The following is a 17,158-nucleotide window of genomic DNA, read 5'->3' on the forward strand; positions in this document are numbered from 1 at the left end:
CACCTGCCTTTTGTGCCCTTGCCACTGCCCTGCACTCTGTTCCCTGCCTGCTCAGACTTACCTGCCCCTTCTCTTGCTGCTCTTTCACCTCCTGCCTGAGCTGCTGCACCTGCTGGCAGGCTTGGCTTAGCTGTCCCCGAGTTTGGAGCAGTGTCTCTGATAAAGAATTCTTCTCCTTCTGCTTTTCCAGCAGGACCTGCACAGAAGGAAAGAGCAGAGGGCTTGACACTTCCCCTGCAAACTCTGTGTGGCAAGACGCAAAGACTGATGGGCTCACGCGCTCTCAGAGCACTTGGCTGCTGCTCCCCTGGGCCACTGTCTGCCCTGGGGGGGACACAGCTCCCCAGGAAGTGACTTAGAACACAGCCCAGGAGACATCTCTGGGTTGCTGTTCAGAAATACTCCAGGCGAGTCTTCAAAAAGATTTGTCTCTTGTCAGCGTTCCCGCTGCGCCCTCCCTGTGCCCACAAAAGAAAAGTCCTACAAACTCAGTTTGGCTATGGACACCGACCAGTACACACCAAAAGAGGACCCATAAGAGAACAGTGAAGATCCTCCGAGGTAAGTCTTAGGAAAACAGAGCACAAGAGCAGCACAAAAATCCCAATGGAAAGCTGATGTTTCTGCCTAGTTTCCTATGAGAGGGCTCATTCCTGGGCTCAAAGATAGCCCTGTTCACCTTTCACCTCCCCAAATTCAATGTAGAAGACATGGAGGGCATGCTCCACACAGCCCCATAGCCTGCCATCTCCCACAGCTCCAGCCTTGCAAAAAATCACACCAATTCTCAATTCTCCTTGCACAATCATTACCTCTTGCTTGGCATTTTCAAATCTAGTTTGTTCCTCTTGTCTTTGAGCCTGCAGGGTGGCAACTTTCTGCCTCATCTCAACCAGCACCTTCTCGTGCTCCTGCTCTCTCTCTGCCTTCTCTTTTCCCCATTGCTGCAGCGTCTCCTGCATCTCTGCATGGTGCCTTTCCCGCTCACTTGCCTGAGGAGGGGAGGAAAAATCTTCAAGTTGAAGTGCCCAGGCAAGCTCCTCGCTGAAAAACGTGAAGCTTCATCCCTCCCACAAACCCCAACCTGAAAAGACAACAGCACTGGCTCTCTGCTCTCCAGAAACCGTGTCCTGTCAGGGAATTTAAAAGCAGGCTCAGCAGAGCCCAGAAGAATCCCAGAACCATGGAATCATTTCTGTTGGGAAAGACCTGCACAAGCATTGAGGCCAACCATTCAGAAAAGGAGGTGTCACCTTCTGGCACCCTGATGCCCCAGTCACAAGGACTGAAGGACCGGGGCCTGTTCCATTTGCTTCCAGCCCAAAGCTAATCCCTCTGTCCACCGTGGGAGCACAGCAAGACAGGAACCGAGTTCCAGCATGGAGGACACCCAGCAGCCTCAGCACTAACTGGCTTTGACATGACTACGACATCTTTTCCTCCTTATTCAGAAGAGTGCAATTTGAAAAGTTCAACTGGAAAGAGGTGCTCCTTAGAACGATTAACATAAGGGCCAAACATAGCTAGGAAATGGCCCTTCATGGCATCTGCCGTTCTCACCAGTGCATCCTTCCTTTCCTTCTCCAGGCTCTCCAGTTTCCTCTGCAGAGATGCCACCTCCTGACAAAGAGTCACACTCTCTTCCTTCAGGGCAGTGGCCTCTTTCTCCAGGGCAGTTTCTCGAGAGGTCTTCTGGTGTTCTGCCCTCCACAGCGCTGCAGCAGGAAGGAGAAGGAGAATGAGAACAGCAAAGCAAAGGCAAACTGATGTGCATCCTGCAGGGACAACAGCACTGTCTTCTCAGCCGGCCTGCGTTTGCCAGCCCCTAAGGCCACAAGGGCTTCCAAAGCTGACAGAAATGAAGGAGAAAAAAGCAGGAATCAAAGGGGCAAGGTTCAGAGGAATAGGAAAGTGTCTTTGCTCTTGGGCTTGTGCAGAGTGAGCAATCCAAGAGAGACAAAGGAGCGGGGATGCCTGTGCAGCCCTGCTCCAGAGAGGCCAATAGCCTGGGGGCTCTGGCAGGGCCTGGAGTTGGGGGGAATGGAGCTGAGGCATCCAGCTACAGCTCCTCAGCACAGACACAGCACCTGAAAGGCACCACCTGTGCACGGGATCAGCCATAGCACAGCCAGATGGCACTGCCAGCCACGGCATCTTTCTCGAGAAAAAGCTTTCACTGGCACTGGATGGAGAAATCTCCTGCTGGTTGTTTTTCCTCTCTGCCATCTCTGGGCACTGCCCTTTTTCTCTGGGTGGCATCAGAGAGCCCTGCTGGGACAGGATGGGGCAGTGGGTGGGAGAGGAGAAGGTGTACCTGCTCGAATTGCATCCAACTGTTTCAGCAGCTCCTGATTGCTGGCTCTGAGATTGTCCCTCTGAGCCTGCTCCGTGCCCAGCTCCAGCTCCAAGGCCTGTATCTTCTTCCTTGCATCATTCTGCAAGAGGCAAGAGGAGCAGAATCACCTGTCAGTGCCACTGCTGGCAGGAGACAAAGGGCTACAAACACTAAAGCAGAAATAGCCTAGGTGGGAGAGGGCAGCTGGACCGTACTGGTAGATGAGATCGTCATCCTCCTTCCTCCCATGCCAGTGAGACAACCCCCCTACAAGAACTTCCACCCATCCTGGCCTTGGCACTCTGCTTGTCCAGCAGCCCAGCAGCAGGACAAGATTTCTGGGTGCATATTACCAGATCTTTCTGGGAATGCTCCAGGTGCTGCTGCAGGTCTTGCAGAGCTGCTGACACTCTGTCCACTGTGAGCTCTGCGGGGACATCCCCATCCTGAGAAGCACTTAGGCCCAGGACATGACCCTTTTCTGAAAAGAGAAGACATTCTGTTTCAAGATTTAATCCAACGGTCTCCAACAAACAAGGCCTCTTTCTACCTAGGAGGAGGTGCCTTTGTCCTAGAGCTCGCCTTGCAGCAGGATGTGTGTCACAGGCTGACGTTCTTTTGATGACCACTAATGTCAGCACTGCCCCAAAGACAACTGCATGGGCCCTGTGGCTTGACAGGACTTGGGCCCTTCTCCCTTCTGACTGATCATTGCTCTACAAACAAACATGGACTTGTGTCTCTGCAGGGAGACAAGACTTCCCATGGCCTGAGTCAGCCTGAACTGACAGGGTGAGTGTGTCATACCAGGATGACCAGTGTTATAAATCAAGTATGTAATTCGTGCTATTATATATAAAACTGGAATGGAATCAGACCTTACAGAGACCCAGTTTCAAAATCTCTGCACCAGCCGGGCTGAGAGAAAAATTTCACAACACTAAAAGTATTTCTTTCACAATAAGTGAGGATTCTGCCTAGGTGGGGTTGGATCTTATCACCAGGACATTTGCACCATGAAGACTTGATCACCACACTCTGATATCTACATCGCATCTGATAAGGAATCGGACATTCCGGGAACTAAGAATAACTATTCCAGGAAGCAGAGATGGCCCCTCCATCAGCAGAAATGGCCCACTCATCACCCAGGAGGGACAATTCATCAGACCCAGGAAAGGCTTTGTGCGGCCCAACTCCAGGACAAGAAAACTTCATCAATACGAGAAGAATAGAATTAATTCGGACTCTGCCCAAAAACTGTATAAGAAGGGACCAGCCAAAGCAGCAGTCGTGACTTGGGAGGTCTGGTGCGATAGAGATCAGATCTAGGCGTGTTCACCCAGCTCCGACCCCGGGCTCGGTGCTGCTTTTCTCCATCGGGGCTTTTGAAACCGATATTTCAGGCGCATAATAAATGCCATTTCTTTCTAAATTTTGATTGGGCAATTTTGTTTATCCCACCAGGAACCACCCCCTCGCTCCACCTGCTCTCCCAGCCTCCCACACTTGCCTGAGCTCCAGGTGACCAAGTCTCTGCTGTCCCTGATCATGTGGTGCAGAACCAGGAGCAGTTTGTCCAGCTGGGATTGAGTTTCCTGGTGAGCACCACTGGCCTGTTGACACTTTGTGGCCAAGGCCTCTGCTCTGTTCTCAGAGCTCTGGAGCTTCCTACGCAGCTCAGACACCTCAGCCTCCAGCACCTGCACAGAGTCCCTCAAGCTCCCTTCTCCTGCTCGGGACTCCTCCAGCTCCTGCAGCAGCTGCTTCTCTCGAGTTGCCTGGCTAGCCTCCATCTCCAGCACTGCCTCCTGCAGGGCCCGCATCTGGAAGATGGATGCACAGAGCCTCAGGGACAGGGCTGCTCCTGAGGCAGCAGAGCAGGCAGTAGAGCAAGCAACAAAGGAGAAATGACTTCAGGCAAAAAAACATGCCCAAAACAGAAGGCACAGAGCCAAGGATTCCAATGGAAACAAGTGTCCTGAAAATAGGGAAAGGGAGCCAATGGGCATCCTTGAGGCTGCAGCTCTGAACACCGGCTGAACTGGCTGCGCTGGAAGTGCCCTCCCCAGCCTGCCATAGCCACGTCTGTGTGCCCCCATTGCTCGGTGCCCAGCACAGGCACCAACTCCATCTGGGACAACACTGCTAACAGAGGGATGGAGAAGCTCCAAAGGAGTCTGCTGCTGCTTCTCCTCCCACATTTCCCCTGCTGGGACCCAGGAGAGAACGGAGGAAACCATCGGCAGCAGACACCAGATCCAGCCTTGGCCTGTGGCTGCAGCAGCACCCCAGGGCAGAACACGGCAGCAGTGGATGCTGCTGGGAGGGGAAAGCAGTTGGGGCCTCCAAGCCAAAGGTGATGATGTGTGTCCCTGGAGAAGAGGATGCCAGGGCACACATTACCTGGGTGTTGAGCTCCAGCACTTGTCCTGTGCGGTTTGAACAGAGCTGCTTGGCCTTGCGAAGAGCAGAACGAAATTGAGACACCTGATTGTTCAGTGCCTCGTTCTTTTCTTCCAGTGTTCTGAGGCACAGGTTCTTTTCCTCCAGAGCCAGAAGCAGCCTAAAAGGGAAGCATGCAACTCATTACTACACGGTATCACATTTTAGGAACTCTTAGGACTCGCAGCACCTCGGGGGAAAACTGCTCTGTCTGATGAGGTTTGTCTAAAGAACGTGGCTGTTTGTTTGTTCCCCCTGCAGTCACAGCCCAGCATGTGCCCACTCTGCTTTTATTCATGAAAGAATGGGCAGTTGCTGCCTACATGTCCTACCTTCTTCTTGAGATGGGAATGTGAATGCAGACCTAACAAAGTCTTGCAATGAAGAGATTAGGGGAGAGGAAGAGTTTTCTTCTGACTACCCAGGCTCCAAGGGGGAAAGGTTTGGTCAACGTGGAAGAGACATTTCCTTGCCCCATCTTGTATGTCCAGGTAGGAGGAGCAGCACCCTACAGCCAGTGGATCTCGGGGAAGTTCCCCAGGATTTACCAGCACCCATCCTACTTCCAGCTGGAGAAACAAAGGCCAATAGCAGAAGTGGCAACAGAGCCTTGGAGCACAACCTGATGGAAGATGCAGAAACCTGCAGGCAAGCAAGAGGGCCCTGCCTTTTCTTTGTCTTCTTCTTGGAAGAAGAATCCTGTGGCACTGAAGACCGGCAGCACTTGGTCAGCTGCAGGAGCCCCGCTAACCTTGCTCTTGTTTCTTGCATTCTTTGCACAGTCAGTATTGCCTGTGACTCTGGAGGCTGGCAGGGACCCTGCTTGAGCCCCCCCAGGCACCTGGGGGCATTTTCTGAGGAACGATGCAACAGAGACATTCTTGGTTCTTGGGTGCCTTTGAGGGCAATCTGGCCTAGGTCAGCAATCAGGGCCTTGAGATGGTTCTGCCAAGCAAAGGCATCAGGATGCCAGGCGGGTCCAGATTCCAAAGGCTTCAAGTTACAGGACCCAAGGCGGAGCGGCTGGATGTGTCCAGCTCCTTACACTGCAGCTTGGGCAGTGTTAGCACACCCACCTCACAACAGAACACACCCCTAGAGGGAAAGAGCTACTGCAAAAGCCTTTGTCTTCAGAAAAACTCTAACTGAAGGCTTGAAAGGAAAGAAAATGAAACACAACATCCAGACAACGAGACGCGTCCGCACGGAGAGTTCAGAACTCTGCCACGTAGGAAATGCTGCCAGAGCCCCTGGCAGGTGCAAAGATGGCAAAGAGGGAATCCATTGCCCACAAGGCAGAGTCCCACAGGCTTTCATTTACCTGGCTTTTTCCTTCTCCAGGGTGTTCGAGTAAGCCCGAAATCCTGAATTTTGGTGTGCCACTTCTTGCCATTGACTTCTTTCCATCTCCAAGTTCTTCAGGTGCACTTGCAGCTCCTTGTTCTGATGTTCTGCCTCCTCCAGCATCTTCTGGAGCTGCTCAACCTCCAACAGCTTCTGCCTTGACTGCTCCTGGGCCTCACTCACATCTTGCTGGGCTCTCTGAACAATCGTTGCCTGGGACTCTCGGGAGGCTGCCAGCTGAGATGTCAACTCTCCCACCTCCAGTCAAACAGAACAAAGCAGTCAGAGGCTACAGCCACAGCCTGTCACTGTCAGCCACAGCAGAGGCTGTGAGAAAAGGCAAAGGCCAACTTTCCATTTCTCCCTGTCCTCAGAGCACCAGATTCACAATGCATACGGACAACTTGTTTCAATCTCTACATGGCCCACCAAGGGCACCTGAAAAAGCACCTCCCACACCAAGGCTAGCAAGAAGAGGCCAGCAGGAATCCATGCTGATGGTTGCTGGCCAACAGCCCAGAGGACCAGCCCAGCTGTCCAGGGCAGCAGCTGAGATGCAGCAGAGCACTGAGGGTCCTTCAGAGCAGCTGCCAAGGAGCCCAGAGCACGAGGCAGCCCCAGGGACCACCCCAGCAGCTGCTGCTCTGCCATGGAAAAGCAAGAAGGGCACAGACCCCCTGCTGGATGCTGCGGTGCCACTGCTGTTTCACTCACCTGCTTTTCTAGAGCCTCCCTCTGCTCAAGGAGGAGATTCATTTCCTCTTTGATGCCTCGTAGTTCGTCCTTGTGCCTCTTCTGCGCTGCCTGGATTTGCCCCCAAGCTTCCTGCAGCTCAGCTTGCAGCTTTGCCTGGATGGTCTGGCAACAAAATGCAGAGCAACTTCCTGCCACCTGCCCTCAGGCTCAGCTTTTCCCACTTGCTGTCTCAAAATCCCATTCCTTCAGCGACTTTTTTGGCTTCTCTACCCAGCTCTGCTTCCACTGCAAGCCTTCCTTCCCGGGCCTGAGCTCTGGAGCTTGCCAGGCTCTGTGCTGCCAGGGCCTGAAGCAGCCCTTGCCTCCTCACTCCCAGCACCTGCCTTTTGTGCCCTTGCCACTGCCCTGCACTCTGTTCCCTGCCTGCTCAGACTTACCTGCCCCTTCTCTTGCTGCTCTTTCACCTCCTGCCTGAGCTGCTGCACCTGCTGGCAGGCTTGGCTTAGCTGTCCCCGAGTTTGGAGCAGTGTCTCTGATAAAGAATTCTTCTCCTTCTGCTTTTCCAGCAGGACCTGCACAGAAGGAAAGAGCAGAGGGCTTGACACTTCCCCTGCAAACTCTGTGTGGCAAGACGCAAAGACTGATGGGCTCACGCGCTCTCAGAGCACTTGGCTGCTGCTCCCCTGGGCCACTGTCTGCCCTGGGGGGGACACAGCTCCCCAGGAAGTGACTTAGAACACAGCCCAGGAGACATCTCTGGGTTGCTGTTCAGAAATACTCCAGGCGAGTCTTCAAAAAGATTTGTCTCTTGTCAGCGTTCCCGCTGCGCCCTCCCTGTGCCCACAAAAGAAAAGTCCTACAAACTCAGTTTGGCTATGGACTCCGACCAGTACACACCAAAAGAGGACCCATAAGAGAACAGTGAAGATCCTCCGAGGTAAGTCTTAGGAAAACAGAGCACAAGAGCAGCACAAAAATCCCAATGGAAAGCTGATGTTTCTGCCTAGTTTCCTATGAGAGGGCTCATTCCTGGGCTCAAAGATAGCCCTGTTCACCTTTCACCTCCCCAAATTCAATGTAGAAGACATGGAGGGCATGCTCCACACAGCCCCATAGCCTGCCATCTCCCACAGCTCCAGCCTTGCAAAAAATCACACCAATTCTCCTTGCACAATCATTAACAGCAAAATGTCTATCAGGATCTATTCCAGTACTGGACATTTTCAGGATGGCTGAGGAAAGCAATTTTGCTTGCTGAAGCAAGTGAAAATTCACTGGGTTTCTCCTTCTTGGACAAAACCCACATCCAAGTGTCCCCTCCTCCAGTGTGCAAAGCAGCTCTCTGCAACGAGGGCATGCCTGGCAGGGAAACAGCTCTTGTGGTGAGCAGTCCTTTAGTGACTGATGGCAGTCTGGCTGATGTGGCCAAAGCAGACTATTTGTGCAGCAGTTCACACCAACAATACCATTTACTTGTCTTACACAAAGAAGGTGTCTCATGGCCCTTGCTGGTATTCAAGCCTGAAGACTACACTGTGCTTTTGAGCTTTTGTCTTCAAAAGCAAAACCTCTGCTGTGTATTTGCCAAACCTACCACATACTCCAGAACTGAGACTGTCTGACAGAGACCATCAGAAACAAACCCTTCTCTCACAGCTCTCCTGTACCACCCAATCCAAACCTCCCCTGGCACACTTGGGGCCGTTTCCTCTTGTCCTGTTCCTTGTTCCCTGGGAGCAAAGACCAACCCTCACCTGGCTGTACCTTCCTGTCACAGGGAGTTGGAGAGAGCAAGAAGGTGCCCCCTGAGCCTCCTTTTCTCCAGGCTCAGCCCCCCCAGCTCCCTCAGCCACTCCTTGTCACACCTGTGCTCCAGACCCTTCCCCAGCTCCGTTCCCTCTTTTAGAAGCTCTGGGGCTGCCCAAAGGAACAAATTTTGCAGAAGCATGTAACCCTTTGCTGATGAACATGCATATGCCTGGCTAATAAATGCGTGGGCCATCTTGAGCCAGGTATGCACAGCCGTGTCCCTCTCTTCTACTGCCAGAAACGGCATCTGGCCTGATCTGGCTGGCACAACTCCCACTCCCACAGGTGCTGCCTAGGAATAAGGTGTCCAGAGCCACGGTAACATCATGCCCCTCTTGCTCCAGCAGCTCCCTCTGAAGCTGCAATTCCTCCAGTGCCTGCCTGTTGACTTCCAGCTCCCTCTGCAGTGATGGGTCTTCTCCCTCGAGTGCAGCCAAGTCCTCCACTGTACAAGAAGGGGCAAGACAAGTTTTCAACGGAAAACCAGCCTCATTTCCAAAACCAACCTCCATCCTGTCCTGCTGCTCCGCCTTTTCTGTCTGGGCTGACACTTCCTTCAGCTGCTTGGTGTTCTTCTGGCGCAGACTCAAGGCTCCTGGCTCTGGAATTCCAGTACATTGCTGCAGCTTCTCCTTGGACTTCTCAAGGTTTTCACAGTCACTGCAGAGACAAGGCTCAGCCAGAAGAAGGAAGAGGCCTGAAGAGCCATCGATCCCATTTTCAGCCCTCCACCATGGAGCTGGGGGCAGTGGGCTAAGGAAGACCTTGCTCTTTCCCTCCCAAGCAAATCCTCCAGAGGCAAAGGGAAAGGAAGGCAGGATTTTGCCTTCCTTCAGTGACAAGCAGTGGCTGGACAGGGGCTCTCAAAGAACAGAATTCAGGGAAGCAGCACGGTGAGAGGAAGGAGTCTTCTATTCCAACATCGCTGTGCATCTCCCAGGCAGCCTTGGGAGTCACAGTAGAGCATGAAAAGCCCTGACAGGACGATGCTCGAGAGCCACACTGAGGCCTGCACATGGTAGGGCAGGTGAGTTCTTCGCCCAGAACACCTCCGAACTCCCAGACCTGGATGCAGATTGCCTCTGGAACTCAGGAGCAGGAGGAAGAAACACTCACCCCCTTCTGATTTCTTCAATCACAGAGTCTATGTGCTCCTGCTGGCTTCTGAGCCTCTTGCATTGCTCCTCCATTTTCTCAAAACATCGCTGCAAGCGCCCACAATTCTCTGTGGCTTCCCAAACCAAGTCCAAGGGATGCTGTGCATGAGTGGATGTCGGAGTTGAGAGGCGGTTCCTGAAGGCTGCATGCTGGGAACGGTCAGCGCCGGTGATGGAACTGGCCATGCTGTCACTGCCGTCTAACAGCACCTGAAAGCCCACATCCAGCTGTTAGGCAGGTACTCTGTTCCTATTCCAAAGTACCACTGAGATGCCTCTTCTGATTCCACAAGAACCAGTGTCCATCCGTGGAGGACCAGTTTCAAATCCGAGCCAGCTCAGCACAGTTTACTCACCTCAGGGGCTCTGGAGAAACGTCCCTGGTGAGAAAGGCCTCGAGCTCCCTGGAAGAGCACAGGGAAGAGCACACTCAGACTGCATGGCTGCCCCTGAGGCAGTCGCCTCTAAATGCTTCCCAGCCTGGAATTCCAGCTCAGCTCCTTCCTCTCCTCCTTGGGAATATTTTCAGCCCAGTAGGTTGACAGCAGCACAAACAAACATGCTGGAAGGTGTCTCATCACTTCTTACAACACCACAAGGGGAATTGCCCAGAGCCCCATCCCACCTGGTCTTGAACACTGCCAGGGATCCAGGGGCAGCCACAGCTTCTCTGGGCAACCTGTGCCAGGGCCTCAGCAGCCTCACAGGGAAGAATTCCCTCCCAATATGCCATTAAACCCTGTCCTTTCCCTGCAGGCCCCTGGCTTAAGTCTCTCTCCAGCTCTCTTCCAGCCCCTTCATGCATTGGAAGGTCACCCTGGAACCTTCTCCAGGCTGGACAACCCCAACTCTTGCATCCTTTTCCCTTGGCACAGGTGCTCCAGCCCCTGGAGCATCTTCCTATCATCCTCGTGGCCTCTTCTGCACCACTGGGGATCATCTTGGAGATGTCTGGGAGAAACCCATTCTTGTCTCTGGGAAGCACTCAGGCTGCGCTGTGAATTGGGCTGAGGGGAAGGCAGTGAAAGCTGCTCCCTTGTTTGTGCCCACACCCTCCAGTGGGACAAGGACAGAGGAGGAGATGTGGGTGTGCTCTGGGATGGCCAGGAGCCCCTCCATTCCCTCCCAGGCCTGTCCCCATGGCCAGCACCAAAGCTGCTGCCAGCTCTGGAACAGCCAACTGTTAATCCCTTGCTATTCCCCAAGGGAACTGTTCCCAGTGGCACAGCCCAGGCCCACCCAGGCCCCTGCTGGGCTTGGCACAAAGAGGGCAGCAGCTCTCTCACTCACCCGCCGGCTCTCCATCTGCCCCTTGGCACGAGCAGTGACCAAATGTCAGTGTCCAAAGGCCCTTGGCCTTTGCAGGGTCTAAACCCCAATCTCCAAAGGCTTTTGGCCTTTGCAGGGTCTAAACCCCAATCTCCAAAGGCTTTTGGCCTTTGCAGGGTCTAAACCCCAATCTCCAAAGGCTTTTGGCCTTTGCAGGGTCTAAACCCCAATCTCCAAAGGCTTTTGGCCTTCGCAGGGTCAAACCCCAATCTCCAAAGGCTTTTGGCCTTCGCAGGGTCAAACCCCAATCTCCAAAGGTCGTTGGCCTTTGCAGGGTCAAGAGCACAAGATCAAAGTGCTGTTGGCCGTTGCAAGGTCAAAGCCCCAATGTTCAGGAGCTGTTGACAGTTGCCAGGGTGCAAACCCCAACATTCCATGGGCTGTTGATGGTTGCCAGGCTCCAAACCCCAACATTCCAGGGGCTGTTGATGGTTGCCAGGCTCCAAACCCCAACATTCCAGGGGCTGTTGATGGTTTCCAGGCTCCAAACCACAACATTCCAGGGGCTGTTGGAGAGGCCCTCCCCTGGCTCTCCACCCATCCCAGCTCACTGCTGCCCCGGCACCTGCACCAGCACCCCCACATCCCCACAGCCCAGCTGGGCAGCTGGGCAGGGACCTGGCTCAAAACATGAGTTCAAAGTTGCTGGCCCAGACAGCATCAGTTTTAAGGCTCAGCATTCCTGAGACCCGCATGCTCTTTAGGGATGCGCTTAGTTCCTGAGTCACAGGAATTCGTCTGTCTCCCCTGACAAAGGGGAGCTGTAAGAAAAAGCCTAAAAAGGTTCTTGGTGCTTACAAATATTCATGGAAAGTAAAGCTTTGCATCTAGAACAGCCCCATGAGGAGGAAATGGTGTTTCAGGGTTTTTTCAAATTCCTACAGAGAAATGCCAAGAGTTGCAGTGTTTAAGGCTCATAAAAGAGATGAAGAATCCTGAAACAGACACGAGTGCATTTTTTTCTCTGCTCTCTGTTTGGCAATATATCACTAGGTCTTTAGGCAGAAGAAAAGTCTTGCTGCTTATTTCAAAGATTCCTCGCTAGGAACAGACCTTCCAGAACCAAATGCTTGGGAAAGCTTTGGTAGATATTTTTCTCCCTCATCTTGAGAGCGTTTTTCTGTGTTCTAGGGAGGATTTTTGTGCCCCAGTTGACAGGAATTGGTTTCTGGCCGGGTACAAATCGTCTGGGGAAGAGAAGAACGGCACCTGCCTTCTCCAGGGCCTCTCCAGTCTCTCTCCAGAGACTGACAGCCCAGGGATGTCACTGCCAAGTTCAGCTTCAGAGACCGATGCAGCTTCGAGTCTCTGCTTCCAGAACAGCAGCTCTGGGCTCCTTGAGCACAGCTGCAAAGGAGCAGGACAGCTCCCGGTGAAGCTCTGAGCTCCTGGCTGGTCCTTGCACACCTCTCAGTGTAGTTCTGCCAGTGCTGTTGGTCTCGGGCCAGCTGTGACTGCAGCAAGGACGCCTGAAAGAGGCAGAAAGCCCAGCTCAGACAAGCCCACGTGGGCAGGAGCATCCGCAGCCCCACGGTACCGGCTGTGGGGGCAGACACAGCCTCCAGTTCCAGCCCTCACCAACACTCTGCCCTTGGGGAAGGGGAAAGGAACAGGCTCCCACACTGCCCCTGAACGGAGCTCAGATGATCAAAGAGTCCAGTTCATGGCTGGCAAACCCTTCCCTCATACAACCCTCAGCCACCACAGGTCTGGGAGAGAGAGTTCCGACAGGATTTAGGAACCCAGCTCTGATTGCCAAAGCACGCATTCTGGCCACTGACCCCTTTCTCCACGGGCTGTGCCTCAGCACGGGGGCTGCAGCTCCCCTGAGCTCCTGGAGGACTCTCCTACTTGAGCTGCTGGACAGTCAGCCCCGGCAGGAGGGGAATTTGGTGCTTGGCGTGTTTTGGTGCTTTCTTGAAGCATTTTAGCACCCAAAGCCCCTTTCACACCGCCCCGGTTTTTAATTATACATTAAAAAGGGCTTTAACTTCTTTATATTTATTCATATTTATTATGCTTTCACTCAATTTTACTTAATCCCAAGGGATTCTTAAAGGGGTTTTGGGGTTTTTTTTTTGGGGGTTTTCCACACTTCAGTGCACAATATGCCTTTTCAACTCTCCACTGTTTAAATGTAACTGAAATAGAGCCTTAAATCTTTCGTAGCTATTCAAATTTATTCCATTTTCGTCAGTTTTGTTGAAATTCCGAGGAGGCGTTGGGCCTTTTCTGAGTCCCTTTGTGTACCCGCCCAGCCAATGGCTGAGGGGAGTTGGGCTGAGGCGGGAACAGCTCTCGCCCCGCCCCCTGTCCCGCCCAGCCAATGGCTGAGGGCGCTTTTCCCCGCCCGCCGGTTGGGCGGGAGCCGCTCCCCCCTTGTCAATCAATGAGGGGGGTCCGGCTGAGGCTGGAACTTCCCCCTCTCCCCCTCCCCGGCCGATCACTCCCGCCCCTCCCTGCCTCGCTGCTGCTGGCCCCTTGTGACTCGGAATTTTCTCCACCTGCCCCACTCTGCACTGGTTTATACTGGTTTATACTCCCCCCTCCCCAGGTAGTCAAGCTCCTGCACCCCCCACACCCACCCCGCAGTGGGTAAAATTCATGTCGCTTGAGGTTCGTGTCCACAAAGGAGACACAGGAGTCCTGTACAAGTCCCTTGATCCTGTCAGGAAAATTAATCCACAAACACCAGAGGTTTAGGTTCAAAAAGGAGACAGAGGAGTCCTTTTACTTTTTTGGAATAAAGGGAGAGGCCATGGAGTCTTTCCCATGGGGTCTCTCAAGTTGTTGGAGGATGCAGCCTCCTTTTTATCCTAATTTCCCAGCCGCATTTCCCTCTCTCTTTCCCCATTGGCTGAGGTACTTGAGAGGTACAGACTTCCCAAATCGCCTAATAAAGACCCCCTTCTAATGTATACCCCCCTCTTACTTTTTTCCTTGTGTCTCCGTTCTTTTTCTCTAAATCCAGGGATTTAGCGCAGTCTTGAGTAACAGTCTGTGTCAATTAATGGAATTCCTATTGTTGTAAACGACCCAGATCCAATATGGAAATGAGTTATTAAAAATTTTATCGAGAACTATAAAATTCAGCAAAGCAAAAGGGATTGTGCTGGGAGCACGGCCAGGGGCCAGAGGCTCAATCACAAAATGGTGGTGCTACCTTTTATACCCCTGTGGTTGCATCAGCCTTATGCACACTGGTGTACAGTTTTGCATAGTCTCACCCCACGTCACTCTTTTAGGAGCCGGCGCAGTTCTGTTGCTGTGCTCCTCGGGGTCCTCGTTGGATGGAATCCCACTCCTTTTATGGTTGCGTCTTCAAAGTCGGATTAGCAGCAGCAGCTTGTCCTATTATAAGCTTACAGAACTGACATTACCACACACAAAACCACACAACCCCCACAAAAGCCAGCCCCATAACCAGACCACCCCAACAACATTCCAACATATCCCCCCATCCTTACACTTTTCAAGGAGAACATCACAATATTTAATATTCCAACTCATAATATGATTCATAATATAACTCTCAACTCATACAACATACGGCGAAAGCCAACTCTGAATAACTTATTTATAACACTATGGAATGTATGGTTCCTCCCACTGCTTCTTTCACCTCTCCGTATCTGGCTTTATCTACCAGCAGACCCACAGTTTGTTTGTAAACACACCTCCTTCTCATTTCTTTCAATCTCTTCTCTTTCTATTTTCTCAAGAACTGTCTTTACAAACTTTAGTTACCATTGACTGGGTAACTTCTGTTCCTGGGTCTTTTTTGCTTTTGCTATTATTTGCAGTGACATCATATTCTCTCCTTCTGTAGCCCTTTCTGGATCAGGAAGCCTGGCTGCCACTTGCATCCCCTTGATCACCTGCTGAAGGAGCTGAGCTCAGCAAGGTGTCATGCATGGCAAAAATATTAGAGTTGCTACAGCACATAAGAGGAAAAAAAAAAGCATTCGTTTAACCCATAGTCCACCAGGTAACCACAAAACGTGTCCCATTCCTGTCTTTTCCATGTTTGAACCAGTACATATGCTAACTTTCAAGAAGGTCAAGAGCTGTAGTTGTCCGGTTGGTTATTATTTTAAAGACGGCTTGTAACTTAATTATCCAATTTAAATTATAAATGGGTTGTCTGGCACCTGATATTAATTCATTTGGATTCCAAGTGGCTGCTCCACAGTGTTGTATGATTCGCTCAGGCGGCCATTCATCTTTTCCCCACTTTTGCATGCTCACTTCAGCCAGGCATGCATCAATTGACTGCTTTTCCCTAAGATGGTCATAGACCTTGATTCCTAACTGATTTCCCTGAACTTGTGGTAGCAAGCAGAACAACAGTCTAATATACCCTACAGAACATATCCCTGACCAGGTTGGAGGTAACCTGTGATGTTACCCATGGCCAGTTGTTGGAGAATGGTTAGAGGATCAGGGACATGGGTCATTGATAAAGGGTACAAATCGATAACAGAACTGTACAAGCAAAGGCCTGCAAGAGAAAATGTTTGCATGAGAAAATGCCTGGGTGAGAAACAGGCCTGAGAACCAAAAGGGAGTTTTAAGGAGGTACAGTCCTGTGCTGATAAGATATACTGACCATGAGAAGGGAGGAAGATCTTTGATCTCTCAAGTCAAAACATAAATCATAGAAGCTTGCCAAATGTAGTCTTTTCTCTAACCCAATTATGTACAAGTAAGAATGCGCTTTTGTAAGTTTAAGGTAATTAAAGAACTGATAAGCATGTACTTTCACACGATATAAGTGCCTCTGTATTGCTAATAAACGAAGCTTGCTTTATCAATCACACTGATTGTCTGCATGTTTTCCCCCGCCGAAGTCAGCAGCCAGTCTTCAGCTTCTCCTGGCCCTCTGCAGACCCAACAATTGCAAGGGTTAAAGGTTTTTGCTACTTTTCCCAGGACTAAAAGACGATTCTCCCACCTCTGGTGCAAACCTAACTGACAATGTAAAGAGAAGATTATTAAGAAAACCATTCTAATGGTGTCATCTAATCACCTAATCTAATTCTCACGTTGTCTTCCGCACCACCTGTGGCACAGAACAGAAACAGCTTAACATAAAGAAAACAATGACAGCAAGGATTGGCCCCCCAGTGACTGGAGATCCGAGAGGAGGGATGCCCGTGCAGGCTGCTCCAGCAGACAGGCTGTGGGTAGGCACATGGGGCTTCTCCCGATGTCGATGCACTGGCTGCTGCTGCGGCCCACTCCTGCGGGGTGTCAGTCGTGGCCTCCCGTCCTTCTTCTCCAGCTGAGATGTCCAAATCTCTGGGGCCTCAGAGACTTTGACCCTGAGTGTGACGGGTCCACCCATGTTCAGCTGTCTTGATGGCTGTTTATGTGGTCGGTAACACTTGGAAAGGTCCACGCCACTTTGCCACCAGTGGTGCTTCTTTCCACTCCTTAACTAGGACCCAGTATCCTGGCTGAATGTTATGAGCAGCAAAGTCCAAAGGCAGGGTCTGTGCAAGCTGAGCTTCCTGTCAAAGAGATTTCATAAGGGACAGTATCCGGGCCACATATTGTTTTAAATAGACATTATTTATTTCTACCCTCCCACTAGGCTGAGAATTACAAAGGTAAGGAATTCCAAACATCAATTCAAAGGCAGATAATTGAATGTCTCCTCTGGCTCTGGCCCTTATTCTTGCTAAAGCCAGTGGCAAAAGCCATACCCATGGCATCTTGGTCTCTATCACCAGCGTCAGAAGGTGTTTCTTTATTTCTCCATTCATTCTTTCAACCCAGCCTGACTCTGGGAGTGCCAGGGGCTATGGAGGTTCCATTGTATTCCTAAAGCAGTCCTAACCCCTTGAAAATTTTTCCTGTAAAATGAGTTCCCCTATCTGAGTTTATTGCTTCCTTTATAAACAACCCAGATCTGATATGGCAATGAGTTATTACAATTTGTTGAGAACTCAATAAAAACGGCAAAGCACAAGGGGACAGCGCTGGGAGCGTGGCTGGGTGCCAGAGGCTCGCCCAGAAAATGGCGATCCTGCCTTTCATA

At 51.6% G+C, this 17,158-nt stretch overlaps 1 protein-coding gene across 1 annotated transcript in view; it reads right to left on the reverse strand.

Annotated features, from left to right (window-relative positions):
• Positions 1–16,883, reverse strand: part of LOC138100520 (centrosome-associated protein CEP250-like) — a 32,087-nt gene extending 15,204 nt beyond the window's left edge. The window contains exons 1-12 of the mRNA XM_068998396.1: positions 16,824–16,883; positions 16,161–16,177; positions 10,143–10,190; positions 9,136–9,289; positions 7,258–7,389; positions 6,839–6,982; positions 6,102–6,382; positions 4,742–4,901; positions 3,952–4,161; positions 2,315–2,402; positions 1,561–1,715; positions 813–992 (exon numbers count right to left, since the gene is read on the reverse strand). Of these exons, the coding sequence (XP_068854497.1) occupies positions 813–992; positions 1,561–1,715; positions 2,315–2,402; positions 3,952–4,161; positions 4,742–4,901; positions 6,102–6,382; positions 6,839–6,982; positions 7,258–7,389; positions 9,136–9,289; positions 10,143–10,190; positions 16,161–16,177; positions 16,824–16,883 (1,629 nt within the window). The remainder of the gene's footprint in view (positions 1–812; positions 993–1,560; positions 1,716–2,314; positions 2,403–3,951; positions 4,162–4,741; positions 4,902–6,101; positions 6,383–6,838; positions 6,983–7,257; positions 7,390–9,135; positions 9,290–10,142; positions 10,191–16,160; positions 16,178–16,823) is intronic.
• Between the last annotated feature and the right edge of the window lie 275 nt (positions 16,884–17,158).

Source organism: Aphelocoma coerulescens, unplaced genomic scaffold, assembly GCF_041296385.1.
Source record: "Aphelocoma coerulescens isolate FSJ_1873_10779 unplaced genomic scaffold, UR_Acoe_1.0 HiC_scaffold_100, whole genome shotgun sequence".
Classification (NCBI taxonomy): domain Eukaryota; kingdom Metazoa; phylum Chordata; class Aves; order Passeriformes; family Corvidae; genus Aphelocoma; species Aphelocoma coerulescens.